The sequence below is a fragment of the Periplaneta americana genome, chromosome 15, assembly GCF_040183065.1.
Source record: "Periplaneta americana isolate PAMFEO1 chromosome 15, P.americana_PAMFEO1_priV1, whole genome shotgun sequence".
In the NCBI taxonomy this organism is placed as follows: domain Eukaryota; kingdom Metazoa; phylum Arthropoda; class Insecta; order Blattodea; family Blattidae; genus Periplaneta; species Periplaneta americana.
In genome coordinates, this window is record NC_091131.1 from 85,355,067 (window position 1) to 85,377,811 (window position 22,745).

The window sequence follows — 22,745 nt, forward strand, 5'->3', positions numbered from 1 at the left end:
TTATATTCAATGTGATTAGATTTCGGGTTTTAAGTAAAAACCTATTTTTATCCTTAAAAGATAAGTTCATAAAAACCTTTCACACGTTTCATATAAAACTATGCCTAAAATTGGTATTTTAATAGCACCTAAAAATACCTATTTTGACGACAAAGCCTATTTTGGCCTATTAAGTATGTTTTATCTCTAATAGGTCAAAACGCCCATTCTTATCGAAAATTTGTATTTTAAGTTCCAAATGTGTTCCTGGTTCTGTTGGAAATAAAGTACGGGATAAACTGAAGCAAGTTCTGTAGAGAAATGTAGGACTGAAGGACCTGCGTACTGCTTCAGACATCGTAACAGGGAAGAACACGGATTTAAAATATAACATTCCTGTCCAACTAGTGTCAAAATTGAAATACGCTTCTATTACTTCAGTGGATGTGGAGCGTTCATTTTCAGTATACAAATTGTGATGAGTGACAGACGGGGTTGCTTTTCAGTTGAAAATTTGAGAAAAACTATTAGTAATTTATTGCGAAGCTAATTATGGACATTAACGGACAGGGCTTGGTAAAAATTGATTATATTTGACTTGTTTGTGTACTGAATTTATGTCTAAAACATAATTTTCTCATTTAATTGTTTAGTTTATGTATAACTAGTTAGATATTTGTTGTTCTTGTACTTTTAGTAGTAGTGGTGGTAACGGTGTATAAGCACTTAAAATTATTAAATTCTAGAAGTGAATTGATGATTTGGAACATGTGTTTAAAGAAAATATTATTTTTGTTAAAGTCTATTTTAAATTCTTTAGAGACTATTTCCTACACTTTTACATTTTAACGACCTAAAAATCTGTACCCTAGTGATGATGTATGTTGGTTGGGTTAGGGCCTAACTGATAGGTGAATATCGGAGTCGTGCTCACCCCACGTTACGTGTTTTCCATGTGAAGTAAAAAGCTAGAAATGTAGACCTATATGGTGAGACTATTGACAATCAGGATACCCGAACTTGAACCACACGAATATTAAACCATTATGCTAATATCCAACTTGTTCGGTTAAGAATATCGAAAACAAACTAAATATTCTCCGAATTTTATGAATTGGCAGTTTCGGCCGCTTGTGCAACAACAGGAAAGACTTAGACTGTCATATTACCCTAGATCATAGCTATGATATTACGTTTATAAAACCATAATAAAATTTCCCTATCAAATGTCATTAATATTCAGAAAGATGACTTCTTCCGCAAGGAGTAAGCCTGTTGTCTTGTCCGTCCTCATGTAAATACGTCTTGTTAACTTGCCCATGTCCATGGTGAACTGTAAATAATGTCATTAATTTTAGGGGGTATTCTTTGAGATATCTAAAAAAAAAAAGTGCAATACAACTTTGCTCCTTTTAGCTTCCTTTACGAGAAAAAATAATATTTTATATGAAACATTGCAGAGCGTATTTAGGGAAAAGCTACTGAATTAATTCCCAACATGCTCAGTCAATTTAAGAGAGCAGTGTGATAGTAAATTATTGAAAGAATTTTAGTTTTGTAATTTAAATGTGTAGAAATTTGATCTGAACAAATATAACTTTTCGTTCTACAAAGGAATTTTACAAAGCTACATTTGTTCGGATAAAATATCTGCATGTTTAATGAACAAAACTGAAGCCCTTTGAATAATTTATTATCATAAGACAATGCTCTCTAAAATTGACTGAACATTTTGGGAATTAAATCAATGGATTTCCTAAAATACGCTATGAAATGTTTTATATAAACCATTTTTTATTTCGAAAAGGAAGCAAAAACAAGAAAAATTGTATTAAACTTTCTTATTTGAAATATCAAAAATAATAAGCTCCTGAAATTAATGGCATTACTTACGGTCCACATAATATATAAAATACTGTATTTAAATCTTACAGTGTGCCAGAGTTCAGTTTTGTAATAATGAAGCTGGAGTATGTTAGACTAAACATGTTGAATACTCACTGGGATTTGCTAAAACAAAAAACAATAAGCAATAAAACATACAATTTTCTGAAATCACTGATAAATCGACATAATAAAACATAAATTAGAGAAATTCGTTCTTTTAATTCATTTAAAGTAGTAAAATCTCGTTAATCGGACTTCGCTTAATCCGGCCAGACAAAAAACCGACAAGTTTGGTAAAATTAAAGAACCTTGTTTTAAGACTTACTTTTATACATTATAACTATGGAATTTTAATAATTACAGGTCCGTTGGGCACACCATTATAATTATGGGTATCACGTATATATTGCATTGTATGTATTGTTTTAAATTTCATTGTACTGTATAGTTTATTTAGGTATATTCCTTTTAAATTCACCATAATAAACGTGTTTTGTTGCTATAAACGGAGTTTTAAACACTTTCCACTGGCCTTTTAGGTTATTTCTTCAGTTAATCAGGAATTTCGTTAAACCGGTTAACTTATCCCCCAATTAGTCCGGATTAACGAGGTTTTACTGTATTTTAAAAACAGCGGTGTAACACTTTTTCCAGACAACGCAAAGTTTCGAAGGTGACTTCCCATGTCATGAAACCAAAACACGGAGATTATTGTTGAGATCAGAATTCTGCCGTTTGAACTCCGACATATTGATATCTTTCTTCAGTTATAGATGCTAATAGGATTTTGTATAACCTACTTTGAATAACAAATACTTCATAAAAAATACAACACTTTGATTATATTGCATTGTCGAGGTGGAAGACGAGTCACAATTAACGGTGTGAACGGAAGCAAATTTCCTTTGAGAGACAGGAAAAGTAATGGACCCCCTACAGAGGATAGCCGGTCCACAGCCCCGAATTCAGAAGCTCCACAATATTAATACCCCACTGAGGGACCGCCCGTCCGGTCTCCATGATGACTCTCAAGGATATATGCACTGTTTCGTGAAGAAACATTTCGAAGAAACTTATCGTCTCATCTTTAGATAGTAACAACGAAGGTTGTAAACCCGAGGTTATTCATAGCATATACGTAGCATTCGTGAGTTGTTTTTAATAACTGTCAAGATTTCATTCCGGATAATACCCTACCAAGATGAAACACAAAATTAGGACCAAGGAACATCAACAGTAAGTAGCGGGACACACACACTACTCGTGTAATTACGTATACTGAACGTACGACTCAATTTTACCGTCTTTAGAAATAATGAGCAATGAACAGTGTCAAAAACTTTTTGTTATGCAGTTCTGCTTTCCGATCCTTCCACGAGAAATAATTCAATACATATGGTAACAATCAAATGTCATACAATTTATAGCAAACGATAACAACAATTTCAAAATATTATTAATACGCCGTCAATACCTTAATCGTAATGGAAAACTATTAAAGGATATGTAGGTTATCTTTTCTCAAGACACGCTGTTGCTAACAGTTTGGTTAAGAGCTCTCAAATAAAAAAAATTCTTTTTTTGAAGAAGTTGGCATTTTTAAAACCACTTTCTATAACCCCTGTTCTAAATGACTTTGGCCATTCCTAGATACCGTACGATCAGAAGCACATGACAAATATTTTGCCAAGAGATGCGGTAAAATGGACAAAAGCAAGTACAAGAAGATATAAATAGATGATAAAATCAGATTATGCATCTTATAATTAATTTCTGATTATCTATAAAATTTAGACGACAGTTTTTATAAAATCAGCATCTAGAAATACCATAATTATTTTACATTAAACCTAAGAACAATAAAAAATTAGATTTACTAGATAAAGTCATTCATAGACATTCTTAGCGCGGGCTTCCGGTGGATGATCAGCGAACTAACGTTTTTCGTATTCATAAACCAGTGTTAGCGAAATGATATATGATATGAATCCTGTACAAGTAACCAGTCGATAGCCGGGGCTAGCTTAGCGAGCTCGTAGCGCGGGCTAGCGAAATGTCTATGAATAGCACCCTCAATGACTTTCCACCTGTTAATCAATGAAATGTTTTAATTATTTTACAGCCTTACAATATCCATTAGCATTTTTTAAGCGTTGTAATGGGAAAAGAATAAAAGAACACATGCAAGTTGATTTCTGTCCTAGATTTTCATATTTGTCCACTTTTCCTTCAGTTTTGGAGCGTGTAGTTTATCATCACATGCATTTTCTAACTGCAAGAAAGTATAAATGTTTCACTCTGATAGTAAAGCTATTGACTACAGATTTAAAAAAAGCGTAGGTACGCTTGATTCCATGCGAAGCAGAAGAATAATAATAACGATAATAATATATAATAAGTTAGTAACGATAATTTTCTGTGCTATCCAGTATGAACTTGAACCTTTTCCCCTATCTAATGCTGTGATTTATCGCCCTCAGACGACGCTCGGCAGTTCTATCTCCCTACCTCTCATCTAAGTGCGTGCATGATACAAATTGAATACTTCGTCTTCATCTCATTAAGGACGGTTTGTCAATTAATTATATGCAAGGATTCACAATGTTCTTGTTGCATTGTCTACGATCAAGAAGGCCTACTAGTTAATGAAGATCCAAAAAAAATACATATCAACTACGATATCTTCGAGGATGGAGCCCGGTCCTATCAAAGTCTGTACCGACACGTCTAAATTGGCCTGTTCGCTGAAGCTGGGTGGAAACGCAAATAGCCAATACACACAGATTTCACCAAATATGTTCTTCCATCTTTTGAGAGCATTCGCAAGCCTGCTGGGCGAGCATCTATTAATATCGCGCCATCCATTTGTTTTCGTCAGTCCGACAGTTCTCATCAATTCAGTGAACGGATATACTAATTTCAATCAAGTTTCGTGACATACATACATATACATACATACATACATACATACATACATACATACATACATACATACATACATACATACATACATACAGACTAAGCACATGCATTTCTGGTTTCTCCGAAGTATGAAAGTTGATTCAAGTATGATGCCAAGATAAGAGATTAATACATTACATCACACAAATATATATGCATTCCACGGACGTCCTAAGTACAAAGTTATAACGCGTTAATATGCATAGTTTCTTTGAATAACAGTCGTTAAGTTAAATATAGGGGGAAAGAAACTGGCCACCCTACCCTATTAACGCCTAGCTTGGTTGCCTCATGGGCGATACCTTATTGGTGTCACTTATGAGGACTTGTCTTCGGACTTGTTGACTAACAAGTTAAATGTAACTATTTTATGTTATCAACTTAATGATTCCAAAAACCGGAAATTCCAGTCAACAATGCACAATAAATTCTCTGAAAGTACAGAAAAACCCCAAAATTCATTCAATAAACACTGTTTGTAAACACTCACAAAAAGTATAATCTGTTTAGCTATTAAATGCGTGGATGCTGATTAGCCTACAAATCTGAGATAACATTCATAACATGCATCGAAATTCAGTTTGAAGCTTCCAAGTGAAATTCTGTAAATATCACTGCTATTGAAAGGATGATGATTTGAAGCTAAACTTTAATTTCGTCTTCTGTTACATAAATGTATTTTGAACTATATTCATTCTAACACTTCCTTATTAGCGGTGTCCGTGAGATTTGTAAGTTCGTTACTCCGTTACCGGTGATGATCGTTCACTTCTGAAATGGACATGAGGCCGCTGGTAGGCCTTGTTCCTCTATGGTCTGTCGCGCAAAGGATTATTATTATTATTATTATTATTATTATCGTTATTATTATTATTATTATTACTATTATTATTACTATAGTTCACGTTAAATCATATTTAACATCTCAAATTTACTGGACACTGTTTAGGCCTATTACACCGAATTTTAAAACAAAGTGTAAGCACAGAGATACGTATATTCCATTCAAATACTCGAAAATAAATTCAGAAAGGCATTCGAGGAATATTTTGGCAACTTTTGCACATTTCTGGAGGCTCCCCCAACAGATATAATAATAATAATAATAATAATAATAATAATAATAATAATAACAAATATTATTATCAACATCCGCAGCATCAACTTAGTCTTAAAGAACGTGCAGGCGTTTCGCTACTGAACAAATACTGTTAAGCCGAAGTGTTCTATCATTAAAAATGTTCCATCAGTCATGTATTGGCTAACAGTTTCCCATCTCTTTATAAATGGTCCATCATATAAATGCATAGCGTGCGTTCATGCATTGTTTAATTGTATTACTCTCAGAAATTCACACTTTTTTTATTTTATAGAAAAAAATTGACATGCTGTAGTCTACGGTTAACTTACATACGCAGCACTAATCAGACACCATTATTTCAAGGAGTGATCACAACATAAGAGAGACTCACCCTGTTCTTCAAATTCCATTTCGCATGTGCATGGAATCTTGCCGGAGGTCGTTTGCTCGCATCAGTGACAGTGACCCACGTATTCCCTTGCACCACTGTGGCCAATGCCCCACGAGTAGCTTTGACAGTACCACCCCTAACAGCGGCACCACTGCCACCGTTGGCACTCGCAGCTCCTTCGCCGCCACCGAACAGAATGGTGGTCCATGGTGACGGGGGACTAGGTGCACTTGGGGGCGGCAAAATGTACAACATTTTGACGAAAACACAATAGAAAGATCACTATTCAACACTCCACACCCACTATTACACCCACAGGCACCACCTTCGTATCACATCACATAATTTACCCTACAGCATGTTTATCTCAGCCGAAAGCGACAAAGGGGCCGAACGTGTGCATTCTGTGGGCGAAAAAGTTTACACCACCCACTATCGCTTCCAGCCGACTACAGATTCACTGTATAACTAAAGGAATATCGGGCTAGGCCAGGCGAGTTCGAGAGACAGAGAGAGGGCATCCGCACTACTGCAGCGCTCCCACTGGCAGAGGCCGTGAAACTCAGACACCGTTACACTATTTCACGACGCACTCATTCGCTCCGAGGCAGTTGCCTGTTCAAAGTTTAAGTCTCAAAGCAAAATAAATATACAGGTATTCTTGCACAGTGTCCAAAGTCAATTACATATGATTGGGCTTCCTTTGAAATTGATATCCCAAAATCAAACGTTACTACATCTATATAAAATTGCTATCTACCTACATTACACAGATCGCATTAGAGAACTTCCTGATTGCATGTTGGTCCATCTCAGTATTCATAGGAGCATAACTTGCAAAAAACCCTGCAATATAAAACATATACTAGTTCATTATACTCTTATGCAGTGATCACTGTACTGTATTTTGATGATGGGTGCAATCAACAGATAAATCATGAAAAAATGTACCAAAGATAACCTACTCTCACGTCACCCTAAAAAATGAGTGTCACGAGTTGACACATACTTTCTCAATACAAGTTTTACTCGTTTCACAATAATACTCAGTTCCTTTGTCACGTTACGAATTATATTATTGTTCACCGTATATTTTCTATTACTCGAAATATATAGTATGACCAATTTTTTAATATGCGCCTAAATTTGATGAACTTTACTTTTCTGGACTGCACACAAACCCATTGTTTCCATCATGCGTTTACAACGAAGGATCCTAATCATATAACAACGAAGCGTTCTTCACTAAGGTAGTGACTACGTAGCTTGGCCCGAGACCTTGGAAACATTCGTAACAAAAAGTAGAACTAATTCTGCACATAAAGACCTATTAATTTTTTTACTAAAATCATTATGTATTTATCCAATCTGACTCAAATAGGGCTTGCCATCTGACACAGAATACCTCACAATATAGAATAATTAACAATGTTTGATTATGTTAAATAAAAATAAATAAAGAAATGGTATGATACATTTCTCCTCAGAAGTTTCTCGTGCATAATTTCAGGACAACTGACAGATTAGTATGAACATACAAAAATCCGGCCAATGGTTATGATTGAAGGGTGGATCTGTGTGCGTTGTCAGTGAAGTTGCATGGACTGTGTTGCTACATTTCGCGTCGTATGCATGGAGTGTGTTGCTACTGCTCGCGTCGCGTCGGCGTCTAACCTGTTTCGTTTTCTAACCGCACACAGATCCGCCCTCTAGTTATGACAATTAGTTGTACAGACAGAAAAGGAGACGGTATCCTTAAACCAATTTTGCGGTATCGGGGATACTGAAATTTTGTATACTTCCACGAAAATCTCGAACTCGACTTTTACAGCATCACAATACTTTTTTCTAATGAGAAAGTTAAAAACGCTGGTCTGATAAAGCTCTGTCTGAAACCACATTTTATTTTAGAAACCTATGATCACTCCGAACTAGTATGAATGGTGGCAATGCACGGACGAGTGAAAATTTGTACTGAAGATAGCATGCAAAGAATGGCACTTCGTATATACTATTTTAGCTTCTACTTGTGATATACCGTATGATCCATTTGCGAAGGCATCAAATGAAATAGTTTTGAAAATTATGTCAGGAGCGATACAGATTTCTAGTTCCAATGCGATGTTAAAACACGGAAGTTTTGTAGCATTGTTTTTATGAACAAAATAAATCAGGCTACCACTTACGTTATCAACGGCTAAATAAACGAAATAGACTATAGTCTACTGCAAGCCAACAGGCGATATGTATACTTTATGGTAGGCCTATGCAAAATTTGAAAATGGGTAAATCAGTTTAACATCGTTTTCGCCCTGAGTTAGTGTTCGGAGACCTCCGAGTTACAAATCAATAATGTTACGTTATCGCACGTTTGAAGAAAATATATCTGTTAATATGTCACACATTGGTGGCCCTATGCATGTTCTCGAAACCAAAGATGCTGTTAGCGTAGTAGTTAGAAGACTGTCCGCGGAGAAGGTTATTCCATATACCGTTTTGTCAACGTTATTTGAAGCTCTACTCCTACCACATACAACATATTCAGGCATTTTGCGCGATGAAGACGGCCACAACAGAAAAACAATATGGTCATGATTAGGGGGCGGATGTTGATGAAAAGTCATCTTCTTATTTTTCACATTAGGACGATGCCTATTAATATAGACATCCTTTCTATGTTAATGCCAACGATAAAAATAATTTCTTATATTGCATTTTTTTACGTTTTTGAACTAATAGGTAATTTTTATATTTTTTCGGCATTTATTGGTCATTTTTAATACTTTGAAGAACTTTTAGATCATTTGGAATGCATTTTACTTTCTTCTTTATCGATAGGTCTGTTAAATAATTTTCTAAGCAAATAAGTCAGTAGTAATTACCTACTGGATAAGTGAATAACAGTGAAGTTTGAATTTTGTAGTTTGGAATAGACTCTAAAGTCCACCCCTCATTCCACTGAAGGCTTCACTTCACACAACGGAAGTAATATAAAATGCTTGACAACGGCTTAGTTTAAGTGAGGGCTTTGACCATTACTGTTCTTTTGTCGGTACGGGGGTGTCTTTAGAATTTATGTTTGGAAGGGGAGAAATTTTCACCGTGTCCTGGACAGGACGTGGTTCGGAAGGGATGTCTACTGTAGTAGACAATATTTTTAACACAAAGATTGCAAGAATGCACGCTGTGCCCACAATTTGTTCTGTCATTCACACTCCCTCATCTGGAAGATCTGGTAACAAAAGAGAAGTGCGGCAGGAGAAGATAGAGAATGAAGACACTGACATGGACCACCTCTGATTGAAACACACTGTAAACCCTCATTAAAATCTATAGTTTTCCCTTAAAATCTTCATTTTGTTGCATGTTCTTTCCCTTTATCTTAGCTAAATTCCAAGAAGTTGCCTCCTCTCTCCGAGATTTGCAGGGAGTCAATGAAACAAGGTGACTAATTTTTTAGAAGTTGTGGTGCAAATACGGTAAATAATATTTAAATGTCATTTTCTTTTAATTTTATGTAATTTTTCCATTAGTTTAAGGGCATTTTAATGATCACTTTAAGTAGATTTTTAGGGCATCAACATCCGCCCCCTAGTCATGATATTCCATCAGGATGGCAAGTTCGGGATTTTCTTAATCCTTATGCCGACGACCGACTTGAGCCGAACGCTGTAATGTAAGCTCGCAGTGAGAAAATGTTACGCGCAGGCGAATGCTCACTTTGGATGCTCGGCTCAGAAGTGATCCAGGTTTAATTCTCGCTTGAGATAGAGAAGTCGGGAGTGCTGCTTCCATTCTTATGGGATGGTGTTATTTGTAAAAGAAGAAGAAAATTCAGACACGATGGTGACAAGCGAATCTATATATAGAAAGACAGAAATGTTGATGGTACATAGGCTATAACTTATGGAATATTTTGAAAAATCGAGAAATCAGTGGTCAATATAAAAATGCATTAGAATATCTTCTACAGATTTCGAGTACGAGTACTTGCTTGATGTAATTGAGCCAAAAGTTCCAAAAGAAGATACTGCGTTCAGTTTCATAAAATTCCGTTATATAGGAGAGAATTTATTAATTTTCTGAAAAACTTATTCTGCACTCCTGTGGAAAGTTTTATAAAAATCCGTTAGATGGTAGAGAAGTTATTAATTTTGTCTAAATTCACCCCCTGTAAAGGAGTAGGTTCTCTTACAGAAACTTAATCAGAGTTTGTACAAAGAAAATATATGCCACTTGTAATTCTTGTACAAAATTTAATACAAATCTGTTATAGGCATGTAGGAGAGAAGTTATTTTGTCCAGCTAGATTTTCGTTCTGACCCACTGTGCGACTGTGTGATACAAGCTGTGCTCGCTGCGCCGCTCGCTGACCTGTACTGACTTGTAACACTCAAAGGGATTCACGAAAAAACCGGCAGCCGAGTGGAGCACTCATCCACACATTGAGCAGCTCGGCTCGGCGCTCGTTTTCCTGCACTGACTAGCGAGTACTTGTGTTATATTACAATGCTCGGCTCAAGTCAGTCAACTGGTGCGGTCGTGGTGGGCAAATTATGTGGCCTTCAAATTCTCCAGACCTGATGCCACCCGATTTCTTTGTTCGGGTTTCCGTGAAGAATGTCTATGCAGAGCGGCTCAGGGATATTAATTATCATAAAGCAAATATTATTTAAGACAATGGTCGTCAGCACTCCCTGAAATGGGAAACGGGTATGCAGTGCATAGTAATGTGCCCCGTCGTACAGCAGGAAGAGGGAGAGAGCATACCCGCCACCAGCCACGCATGCACCGTAGTGCAGTCTCTTATCCGCGGGTAAGAGACGCTAGCCCGAGGGTGCACTGTGCTGATGACTGCTGATCTAATATATTGAAAAAAAATACCCCTAAGATCACACATGGGAGGAATTAGCCTCACGATATGTGTTGGGTTGTGTACACAATGGTGAGCACGTTGAGGTCTATTATGATCATTCAAAACTCAGTCCTTCTAGAATGTACTCTACTTACGGATTACTAAAAGATGAATAGCAAGTTCTCAAGTTGCAGCGTTTTTTGTCTTCCCAAACGTATCACCCTGTATTTGTAACCAAACAAATTCATTTTAGATATGTTTTACCACTCAACTACTAGTACTGACCTCGCTAGTAACTTTACGGGGCGCGAGATAGCGTCGCGGTTAAGGCGTTGCCAGAGTCCGTGGATATCCACGGACTCTGGGCGTTGCGCTGCAAGCCGGAAATTCGCGGCTTTGATTCCCGACAGGGTAATGGAGCTTCTCCATTGATTTAACACTTTCGGCCGCACTATGGCCCTGGGATTTACTCAGCCTCTAACAAAATGAATACCAGGAGTATTTCGTTGGGTAAAAGCAGCAAGCACGTAAAAACTGCTACTAATATCGACTGTCTAGAAAAGATGAGTCTTAACTTCCCGCTATCCTGTATGCCTCCACGGCGTGTAATTGGGATATCTTTATCTTTAGAAACTTTGTGATATTGCGAAAAAAAAACTGTGGCTGCTTTCTAAAACCGAGCACTCTTTCCATTTGGTCTCGGTTTAATTATTAATATCCATTCTCAATTTGTGCGCATCGTACTAATTTGTATGCATGATCAGATCACCTGTGAAGAGCGAGATTATAAACTCCTATCAGAGATCTTCCCAATCGTTATCGGTACGACATACGGTACGTTGTCAAGAGCAGAAAGACAATTATTATTGTATTCTTCTCTGTCCATGAATAAAGGAACTTCTTTACATCCAATAAATTTACTACATGGGATAACGGCATTACATTCTCACCCGATGGAAGTCAAGTTAGGGATTTTTCTGGACCCGACGTTAGCGGATTCAAATCCGACTGAGGGCTAAGGATAACGACGATGAAGTCTTTACCACAGCTTCATCCAAGAGGGAAACACAGCTGTGGATCCCATGTCGTAAATGTGGGCCATGGCACGTAAAAGAGTCAAAGAGTCCTATCCTTGACAGAAGGCTCCAGACAAAATTTGTCGACCATTTTCCGCCCACGTTGACTTTTAACGCTGAATATCTCTGCAGTTGAAAGCGTCGTTAAATAAAATACACAAGCAGGGAGGAGAGGCAAGGCATGATCTCTCTCCCCTTAGCAATACTTGTTCACTCATCGTTAAGCAGTTTGAGTATCCTCCCCCTCCTATCTTCCCCTTTGCTTTGTATTGCGGGTTGCATATTATATGACGTAATCTTTGCCAACCACTGGTCTAAAGGGAAAGAGCGGTACTCGCTCGACTGCGAGAGGGATCTGAAATAAATATTAGGCCTACTCATTCCGCGAATAAAATTATGACGCTTCATGTGCATGTTTCTGGAAGAAAATGATTCGCATATAGCCTAATGAGTACGTATGAAACAATTATCCATATTAACTCTTCCTAGTTTATATATATTTGAATGTGTAAAATATGTACATTCGAATAATTTGATATACCAAAGAACTGAAGATTCCTGCTTGCAGATTAACTAAAACACTTGATAGTTTTGTTTTTTTTAACTGTTACATTTTATAACAAATTACCAACACACTTAAAAGAAGCTATTAATTTTAATAAATCTGTTAGGACTTTTCTAACTGAAAGTAGTTTTTATAGCACAGATGAGTCTTAATACATAATGAGTGTTTGATGTATTTCAATAATAACGAAGCCTATTATAATTGTATTCTTTAAAGGTTAATAAAGATTATTATTATTATTATTATTATTATTATTATTATTATTATTATTATTATTATTATTATTATTATTATCATGAGAAATTCATTCAGTCTTATTATATCAAAAGACTACATACAAACGTACCAAAAACTCGAAAACGCCAGAATGTAGAAACAGATTTCGTGCTGCTCACTTTCTCTGTACTTAAAATTTTGAGAAAGTAAACAGAAAAAGTATCTCGCTTACGCTACATTTGAACTGACATGAACACCCTCCACGCTTTCATACTCTCGACTCTAATGAAGTTTCGATCCAAGATCTGCACAAATGCAATTATCATTAGTAAATTACGATTATTTTTAATTGTCTTAACCTTCCTACATATTTATTGGATGTTTACTATATCACACTCCAAACGCAACGTTGAAGGTAAAGATAACGACACCCATTTTAAAGTTTACCCGACCGCAGTATTCCAAGCAAAGTATCCGATACCAATTTTAAAGTGTTTCAGAGCCGATATGGAAGTTTATTCAACCGCCATATTCCAGGGGAAGATCCCAGTACTTGTTTGAAAGAATTTCAGGGCAGATATAGGAATTTATTTGTTTTCGGTATTTCAGGAAAAGATTCTGATACTCATTTTAAAGGATTTCAGAGCTGACATGTAAGTTTATCAACATTCATTAATCAAAAGAAAGATTCCGAGACGCATCTGAAAGCGTTTAAGACACGATAGAAAAGTTTACCATCATCAGTCACGATTAGTTTAAGTAGAATGTTATGAACTAACTACTTTACTCCTTTGTGTAGGCCCTAAATGTTTCAGCTAAGATAGCTACTCACATAAATATTCGTAAGAAACTTAATTTCGACTGAAAACCTTTATTTATCATACAAAAAAATTATAAGATCGTTTGTTTTTAATTTCACTAACTGACATTTATCAAATTTCTTGCACGTACGTTATAATAAAGGAGCACGTAAAATGAGAAATTCTGTTCAATCAGTTATCGGAAAATAACAAAATCATATTTTTTTACGGTGAGTGAGCATTCATGACACATCTTATCGTACACCGCACTTTCTATTACCACTTATCCCTCCAAACAATCTGTCTGAGAACAATCTTTTATTACTTAAGATTTAATGTACAAATTCTCAATGCCAGTCATCTGTTTGATTTCACGTAATTCTTATTGTCAAGCATAACTTCACTGTCATTTTTTCTATTTCTTTTTTTAAGTTTATATACTTTTCTACTTTGCAGCGTGGAAGTTCTCACAATTCATTTAACTTCACACAGTCTACTTGAAATATGGCAAGACTTCCGTGACATGGGATCAACAGTATGTCAGACCTTTACTTAAAACAAACGGGACAATAAATGGACAAATATACATGCTCGCAGCGAGATTCGAATCCATTGCCGAAACCCCTATGCAACATCAACACCCCGCATTACCACACAGAGGTCTACTACGTTTAATAACGTTAACAAAAACTAGTACATTAATCTTATCCATATAATTATATCTTCAGTATAAAACAGAAGCTCATTATGTGACCAAGTTGTTGTTGTTGTTGTTGTTCTTCTTCTTCTCCGGTATCTTTCGGTGTCGAGGATGCCAACTAAGTTACTTACTTGTGCTAAATATAGACAATCGAATCAAACCATTGTAGTTTGGAAACCAGTTTGTGAATATGGACCTGAAATGTTAACTTTTTTTTTAAGTCATCTATTATTATCGCTTTTCAAATTTTTACGAAAACTAACTCAGTATAACATACGGAAAAAAAGAAGTTTTTGTCACAACACTTGTCAGCCTATTATCTTTACGTATGAGTATTATGTGCCAGCTTTCCTTTTACATTACTGGACGATTCTGTTCATTATATACATACACACACACATACACACACACAGTCCTCCAAAAAACGCGTGATATCTAGGTTTTTTTTTAACAGAAACCACATCTAAATATGGAAAAATTAAATTTCCGTCTATTATATCACAAAATTATTTTTCATACAGATCTAGAGCTTTAAGAATGCTTACATAAACTTAATGTTGCCACATTCTTACTTAAAATATACGGTAAGGTTGTTTTGGCATAAACGAAAACAGACGATTTAGAGATCATATATTTGAAACAATGCATTCAAAACTTCAAAATTGTTAATTTTATGATCAATAGCAAGTATTGCCACCGCTTGCATTTACTACTTCTATGAGTCTTCTGGCAGGCTTCTGATCAAAACCCGGATGTCCTCCTGCGGTCATTAAGTCATTTTTTTTGCAAGTGGAGTTTTTCCCCCTAGGTGAATAGACCTACACAAGTTAAATTCTATGAGAGGGTGTGCAAAAAAACAAAATAATACTATATATATTATTTTAATGTACCGAAGTACATATGATATTTCCATGCATATATTCTGCGTCATCATACGATGAAAGAGTAATGGAACGGAGAAAAATTCTCTCCGGCACCGGGATTTGAACCCGGGTTTTCAGCTCTACATGTGGCTTAGTGGATAAAGCATCAGCACGTAGAGCTGAAAACCCGGGTTCAAATCCCGGTGCCGGAGAGAATTTTTCTCCGTTCCATTACTCTTTCATCGTATGATGACGCAGAATACGTAACTGCATGGAAATATCATATGTACTTCGGTACATTAAAATAATATAATATGATATGCGTAAATCACTTCGTGATTTAAGACGGCGCTTATTCCGTCGGATCCCGGCCAACTAGTCACTCATAACGAGTGCACCTCAGCACATGTGTGGACTTCGGTCCTACGTTCATAGACATCTATGACGTAGTGCATAGGGCGGCCACTAGAGGGAACCCAAGAGTTGGAACTTAAACTGAGACGATTCTGTCCGACACCGGGATGGGTATCCGGCGTGGCTTAGTGGATAAAGCATCAGCACGTAGAGCTAAAAATCCAGGTTCAAATCCAGGTGCCGGAGAGAATTTTTCTCCGTTCCATTACTCTTTCGTCGTAAAATAATACTAGCATTTGATGTGTTTTATTTGTGTAGAATATTATTTGCAATAAGGGTCCGAAGTTTGATTTTCATTTATCTCAAAACTATTTTTTCTTTTACTTATCTCCCTTTATCCAAACACCATCGTTATTGTTGTTGTTTAGTCAATTGTCCGAAGACAGGTCTGGACCCCACAAGTGACACCAACAGGCATCACTCATGAGAAACTAGGCCAGGAGATAATGGGGTAGGGTGGCCAGTTCCTTTCCCCCCTCCATTGCATACATCGACGATTAGCTACATATTACATTAATCAGACTTCAGACATCGATATTAAATGAACAAAAATGTATCCACAAGTTGAAAATACTGTATAGGCAAACAGATAGAGAGCCAAAAATCACTTTCTTCAGTATAAGGAATGCTGAAAATGTGAAATCGATTTTTGATATATAAATAGTTTCTCTATATACCGTATAATTAAAAACATCAATGTCAAGAAAATGTGACATAGCCCTATTTTTTTTACAGGTTTTCAACAATTTAATTCATTCACGACAAACCTCTTCGTCTAAGGCCCGTTACACAGTCATCCGTATGCTACGCAGTAAGCACCACGGATCCGTAGGCAGTTTGCTTTCACAGTCACGCGTAGCAAATCCGTAGCAGATTAATTATATCAGTCGGCTTGTTTGTTTCAAAATGAGCGTGCTTCAAGGAAGCTTTTGGCTGCACATTATTTGTATTAAAAAGAGTGCATAATAGACAATATTGTGTTCACCCGCTACTAGTTCTAAAAATCCTGAACGAAGCTTTTATAAATCTACATAGTGACTTGCGCGAGACCGAAAGAAAGTTCCTTTAACTAATTTCGCATGTTTATTCAATCGTTTGATGAACAATTGGAAAAATTACAATAAATGCAGCTTGAACTGGATCTACATAATTATGTCCTACCGAGCGGTTTACTGTTGACATAAGGTGATAAAAATTACTCAGATGAATACATTATTTATAATCGACATTTTATTATTTCTTGTTCATTATAACAAATTACAAAACCATCAATTATTTTTGTTATAATCTATATATACAAGATCAGAGTTTCTCATCCTTTCTCATTTCCTCACTTTATTTTAGTGCGGACCTCTAAGTCTAAGGTGTAGATTGTGTAGAATGTAGTGTAATGGTTTTCCTTTCTCTTGTACGGGGGAGGGACCCGAAGGCTTACACTGCAGCCTGAGGCTTATTGTACTTATCACCCTATTCTTGTGAATGATTGGGTAACCGAACTGCCGCGCTCTTGTACAAGTACAGCACGCTGCACCGTGTATGGATGATGATATGTGAATTAATAATGGCGAAATGAGTCCGAGGTCCAACGCTGAAAGTTACCTAGCAATTCTGCTTCAATTAATTTGGGGGAAAACCCCAACCAGATAACTTGTCCCAACCAGAATTTGAACCCGGGCCCGCTCGTTTCATAGCCAGACGTGCTGACCATTACTCCACGGCGGTGGACTACTGTAGTGTTACTCAACCTTTTTGATTTTGAGGCTCCTTTTTTCCTCACATTACTTTAGTGCGGCTCCCTGGCCTGAGGTGTAGAGTAGAATGTAGAACATACAAAGCAGTAATATGAAATTTGGTATCAATTCAAAAAGAAAAAACTTAATTAGCTTCTTTTAATTTAATGTAAAATTGTCGGATAATAAAATGTTCAAATAAGAACTTTTAAAATTATTATTATTATTATTATTATTATTATTATTATTATTTATTTTTATTTTATTTTTTTTCATTGCACCCCACTACCAGTTGGTCGGTCACCCTCAGGGCTGCAGCCCCCCTTCCCGGTTGAGAATCACTGATTTAGATTAAATCTGTTTTAAATACACTGAGGAAATATTTATATTGACTAGGTACTCTTAATTAAATATCCCTTAACTTATTTTATAGATAAGAGGTTTTATATATATATATATATATATATATACAGTAGTGTGTTGCCCATAATAGGTAAATTCCTGTGATTGAAAGAGTATCTTTGAGGTTGATGGAGATTGGAGAATTGACATCAAGGAAGACTATTGTTCTGTTTGGGAAATGTTTCCAGTGTGACAATGTGAACTGATATTTGTGTAGCCTATTCTGATGTACGATTTTTCTGAATATTAGCCCACCGAAAAATGGCAAATGAACAGACTAAGTAAGTGATGTGAATGGGAAGGACGGAATAAAAAGGGGTGGTTCATGTTTTGTATTCGCAAGACTGTGTTTCCATACAATAATGTAGTTTCTACTTCTGAAAAATGTCCTAACAGCTAACTAAATTATCCTCAACGGAAGATTTTTTTTTCTGGAACTTTTGCCATATCTTCTCTCATCTTCATCACTCACCTGCATTTCATTGTGTTTATTGTCAATTTCTGCAATTTTTTTTCAATATAATGTCACACATATCACGCCACAACTTCTACCTGATGCCTCTATTTTTGTATTACTCACAAAAAGGATCCCAGGAACATTGTCTTCTATCGAACTGACTGATAACAGCTGCGTATCCAAAATCACAATGCTTTCAAACATGAATTTTACTGCTTATTATGCCGCTACGCTATGCGTAGTACGCATGACTGTGTAAGCCCACACTTGTCAAAGGTATTAATCTCTTCTCCGTAGTCCGTAGCGCGTAGCGGGACGTCCGTATGGATCCTACGGATGCGTACAGTACGCAGAACTGTGTAAGCTCCCATATATGTAAGGTATTTTGCTACGGATCCGTAGTCCGTAGCGCGTAGCATACGGATGACTGTGTAACGGGCCTAATGGTTAGCGACGCTGGTTCCTAACTAGAAGGTTTCGGGTTCGATTCCCGACTCTGTCACGTGATTTTCCTCTGGTATGTACAGCCAGGGTGTCTGTGTTGCCCTTAGGTTTAAGTTAGATTTTTCTAAGGGAACTGGCTCACAAAAAATCCGATATAAATATCCCCTTCCTTAAGAGATCACCCGATGCGCTTACATTCAGGCAATATATTCATTCATGTTGCGAATGATTTTACTGTTTACAGTTTTCTTGAACCATCAAAAAAAAAAACACACACACACAGACTGCATTGCATTCAAAAAGCACTCAGAAAAGAAGATTCTGTCTTAAGCATTGTATTACACAACAGACATTTGTAATATTAATTGCTCCTATGCAATCACGAATAACAAGGGGATAGTACTACTAATCTTAATAAAATACGGGTCATTCTCTTCCTGTGTAGTCATTTGTTCAGGGTGATAAACGGTAAAACTGAAAAGAAAAGTATAAATTATTCTGTATCAAAGAATTAATATCTCTCAGAGAATGTTTTTCTTGAATACTAACAGTTACAAGTAACTTTTCTTTTTGTTCATAATTTTATTCTGGTAGTGTGGCAGAGAAGGCCTAATGGCCTTAACTCCGCCAGGTAAATAAATAATGCGTTACTGTAAACTTAAGTGGAACTTTAAAAATAATATTTAATTTCATTACGAACAGAATTTGTAAATAACAATTACAGATTATTAGCATGTCTAACTTGAGTGAGGAGGAAGTAAACATTTTTTATATTTCTTGATCACTTAACACTTATCATTCGCTGAGATCATGTCAAGTTGTTGATAAGATAGCAATGATTCTGATGAGAATTACCATAGCTAGGAGGAAACGACTGGCATCTATAATATGGTATTTCGAAATAACCACGCAAAACATCGACCAGTTTAACTGGCTGCACATCTCATTTGTATAGACTGCAAATCCCGTCACCACCGACTTGGAAAGCTCAGTTTACAGTACATTCGCTTTTGACAAATATTTCTTAAGTGGTTAGCGTTGCCGTCTCCGATCACAGGACCATCCATTACCATTAGCAGCCCACAACACAAATTATGCAAGAAATTTTGGTAGAAGGGGGAAAACCCGTACTGCTCTATATCATACGGTTTCAGAGTTATGATTGACTGTAATGGTAACGGGACAACAATAGCCCTACTTCCTGTTTCAGTGATGCTTCTTACAATTTCGAGATCAGATAAACAATTTTCTTGTACTACTAATGTCAAAACAATTTTTTTATTAGAATTACACATATTATCCATTAATTTTCAATTTCATGAGTACTTTGTGACTAAATATTGGGTCTTCACATAACTAGATTTTATCACTTCGTATATAGGCCTAATTAACTTCCTGTTTTCTCTATGTTCTTACTGTTTATCTGACCATTCATAAAGATCGTGCACAAAGCTGTACAGTTTTCAATCTCATTTCTTCACAAAATTGTCAATCTCTGTTAAATATAATAATAATAATAATAATAATAATAATAATAATAATAATAATAATAATAATAATATGACACCGTTTGTCTACAGTAGCCGAAGTGCATCTAAGCAGCTGACCAAAAGGAAGAACAGTGTAACTGTATTTTTGGTGAATGTGAAACGACAAAATATAATCATGACACATGACGTGAATAACCTACGTTTTTACATTTTTCATTTTAATCGGTTATTTAAAAACCGTATATCAACTGAGAGGTCATCTAACGGCGCCGGTGAAATTGGTGATAATGAAATGGTATTTTGGAGAGGAGATAGATGATACGCCATGAGATTGCCCGGCATTTACCTGACAGGCAAAACCTGGAAAGAAAAACAAACCTAGTATTCGGTCCAAGCGAGATTCGAACCCACGCCCAATCGAAGCATCGGATCACGGACCTAACTCGTTACCTCTGAGCTATGTCGGTGTTTAATGTTATTCTTTACGTTAAGTGAAATGCTATCGAAAAGAGAGCGCACTTAATGTTTCATGTGAACACATATTGTAGCTATTGTTTTTAAACAGATTGCCTGAACACATTTACTTTCGTTCCTCTAAAACTGTAACACGAATCCTAACTTGCAGGTCCGGCATCTATAGAGCGGGGGACGCATTAATTAGAATACAATGAGTTTATTAAAGACGAGTGGTATACAACTGTGCATGGAGCAAACTTTAACCATCACGAACAGATTGTTCTGAGCAAACTTCATAATACTGACATAATGCAGAATCGGTGAAAATTTCATTCAAACGTGTAGCGTATCTCTAATTAATTACAGGCGTCAAAAAGTTACATGCGACTCAATACTAGTTATTTACATGCACGCAAAAAATCGTGTGTTGTTACACAATGTCTTCCATAAAAGCTACAGCCACATGCGTTTATTGTTTCAATGAAGCTTATGAACAGCAAGGACATGATATGGGATCAAACTGGAAAGGAAAACCAACATAGGAAAAAAGTAGCTACCCCACAGTAGCTTTTTCCACAAACCTCACATGATACAGGAGACAAATTATCGAATCTTGACAAAAGTGGACAAGAAAAGCGATAAATTAATTTAATGTAAATATTTGGGAGTTAATATTAGTAAGGATGAAAGGTCTACTGATAAAATTAATAAAGAAAACGCCTTTACAAGGAAATTACTCGTACACTGAATTCTATGGGATAATATTATTACCTAAATAGAAAAAATCAGACTTTTAAGACGATGATTGAAAGCTGCATGACGTGTATGTTTAGTCAACAGACCGAAGACTGGTTGGAACCTGTAAGTGACACCAATAAGGCATCACTCATGAAGCAACTAAGTCATGAGATAATGGGATAGGGTGGTCAGTTCCTTTCCATCTCCACTCCATAGCTTACATTGCCGACACTAACATAAGCTTATTTCATTAATCAGACTTAAGAAATGAAATCACACATTATACATCTCATTATTTTTAGTGGCTTATTTTACGACGCTTTATCAACTGCTATGGTTATCTAGTGTCTGAGTGAGATGAAGGTGATAAGATAATGCTAGCGAGATAAGTATGGGGTCCGGCGTCGAAAGTTACCCAGCATTTGCTCTTAATGAATTGAGGGAAAACCCCGGAAAAACTTCAACGAGGTAACTTGTCCCAATTAGGATTTCAACTCGGGCCCGCTAGTTTCACGGTCAGACGTGCTAACCGTTACTCCACAGCGGTGGACCATCTCATTAATATATATGGTATAAGCAAGTTACAAAGAATTCACAGGATCCCTGTAATTGTCTGGAAAGTTGGGTACTATATATTATTCTCGGTTGGGTACTATATATTATTTTAACGAATCGGTCCTTATTTATAGAATTGTGAATATCATTGAGTGTCAAATCAACTTAATGTAGGCACTAATTTAGGTGGTGATATATATATATATATATATATATATATATATATATATATATATGAACAGTAAGTAATGTCATGAATATAAGAGGGTTATTCTTTGAGATATTTCAAACAAAAAAGTTTAATATAATTTTGCTCGTCTTTGCTTCCTTTTGGAGATAAAAAATGTTTTATATGAAACATTTCATAGTATCTTTTGGGAAAGCCATTGATTTAATTTCCGATATGCTCAGTCAATTTAAGAGAGTAGCCTAGTGTATTATAAATTATTGAAAGAATTTTAGTTTTGTCCTTTAAATGTGCAGAAATTTGACCTGAAGAAATTAAACATTTTTTAATTCCTTTGCAGAGCAAAAAGTTACATTTGTTCGGACAAAATTTCTGCACATTTAAAAGACAAAACTAAAATTATTTCAATCATTTATTATCATAATACACTGCTCTCTAAATTGACTGAGCATATCAGAAATTAAATCTAGCCTATGGTTTTCACAAAACACGCTATTA

General features: G+C 36.1%; 1 protein-coding gene across 2 annotated transcripts in view; it reads right to left on the minus strand.

Annotated features, from left to right (window-relative positions):
- ssh (Protein phosphatase Slingshot) overlaps positions 1-22,745 on the minus strand; it is a 461,482-nt gene that overhangs the window by 423,812 nt on the left and 14,925 nt on the right. Inside the window, exon 1 of one of the 2 annotated variants that reach the window (XM_069847760.1) lies at positions 6,300-6,764. The exons of the other annotated variant lie outside the window; for it this stretch is intronic. Coding sequence (XP_069703861.1) covers positions 6,300-6,554 — 255 coding nt within the window. The 5' untranslated portion in view covers positions 6,555-6,764. Of the gene's footprint in view, positions 1-6,299; positions 6,765-22,745 lie in introns of those variants that run through there. 2 annotated transcript variants of the gene reach the window in all.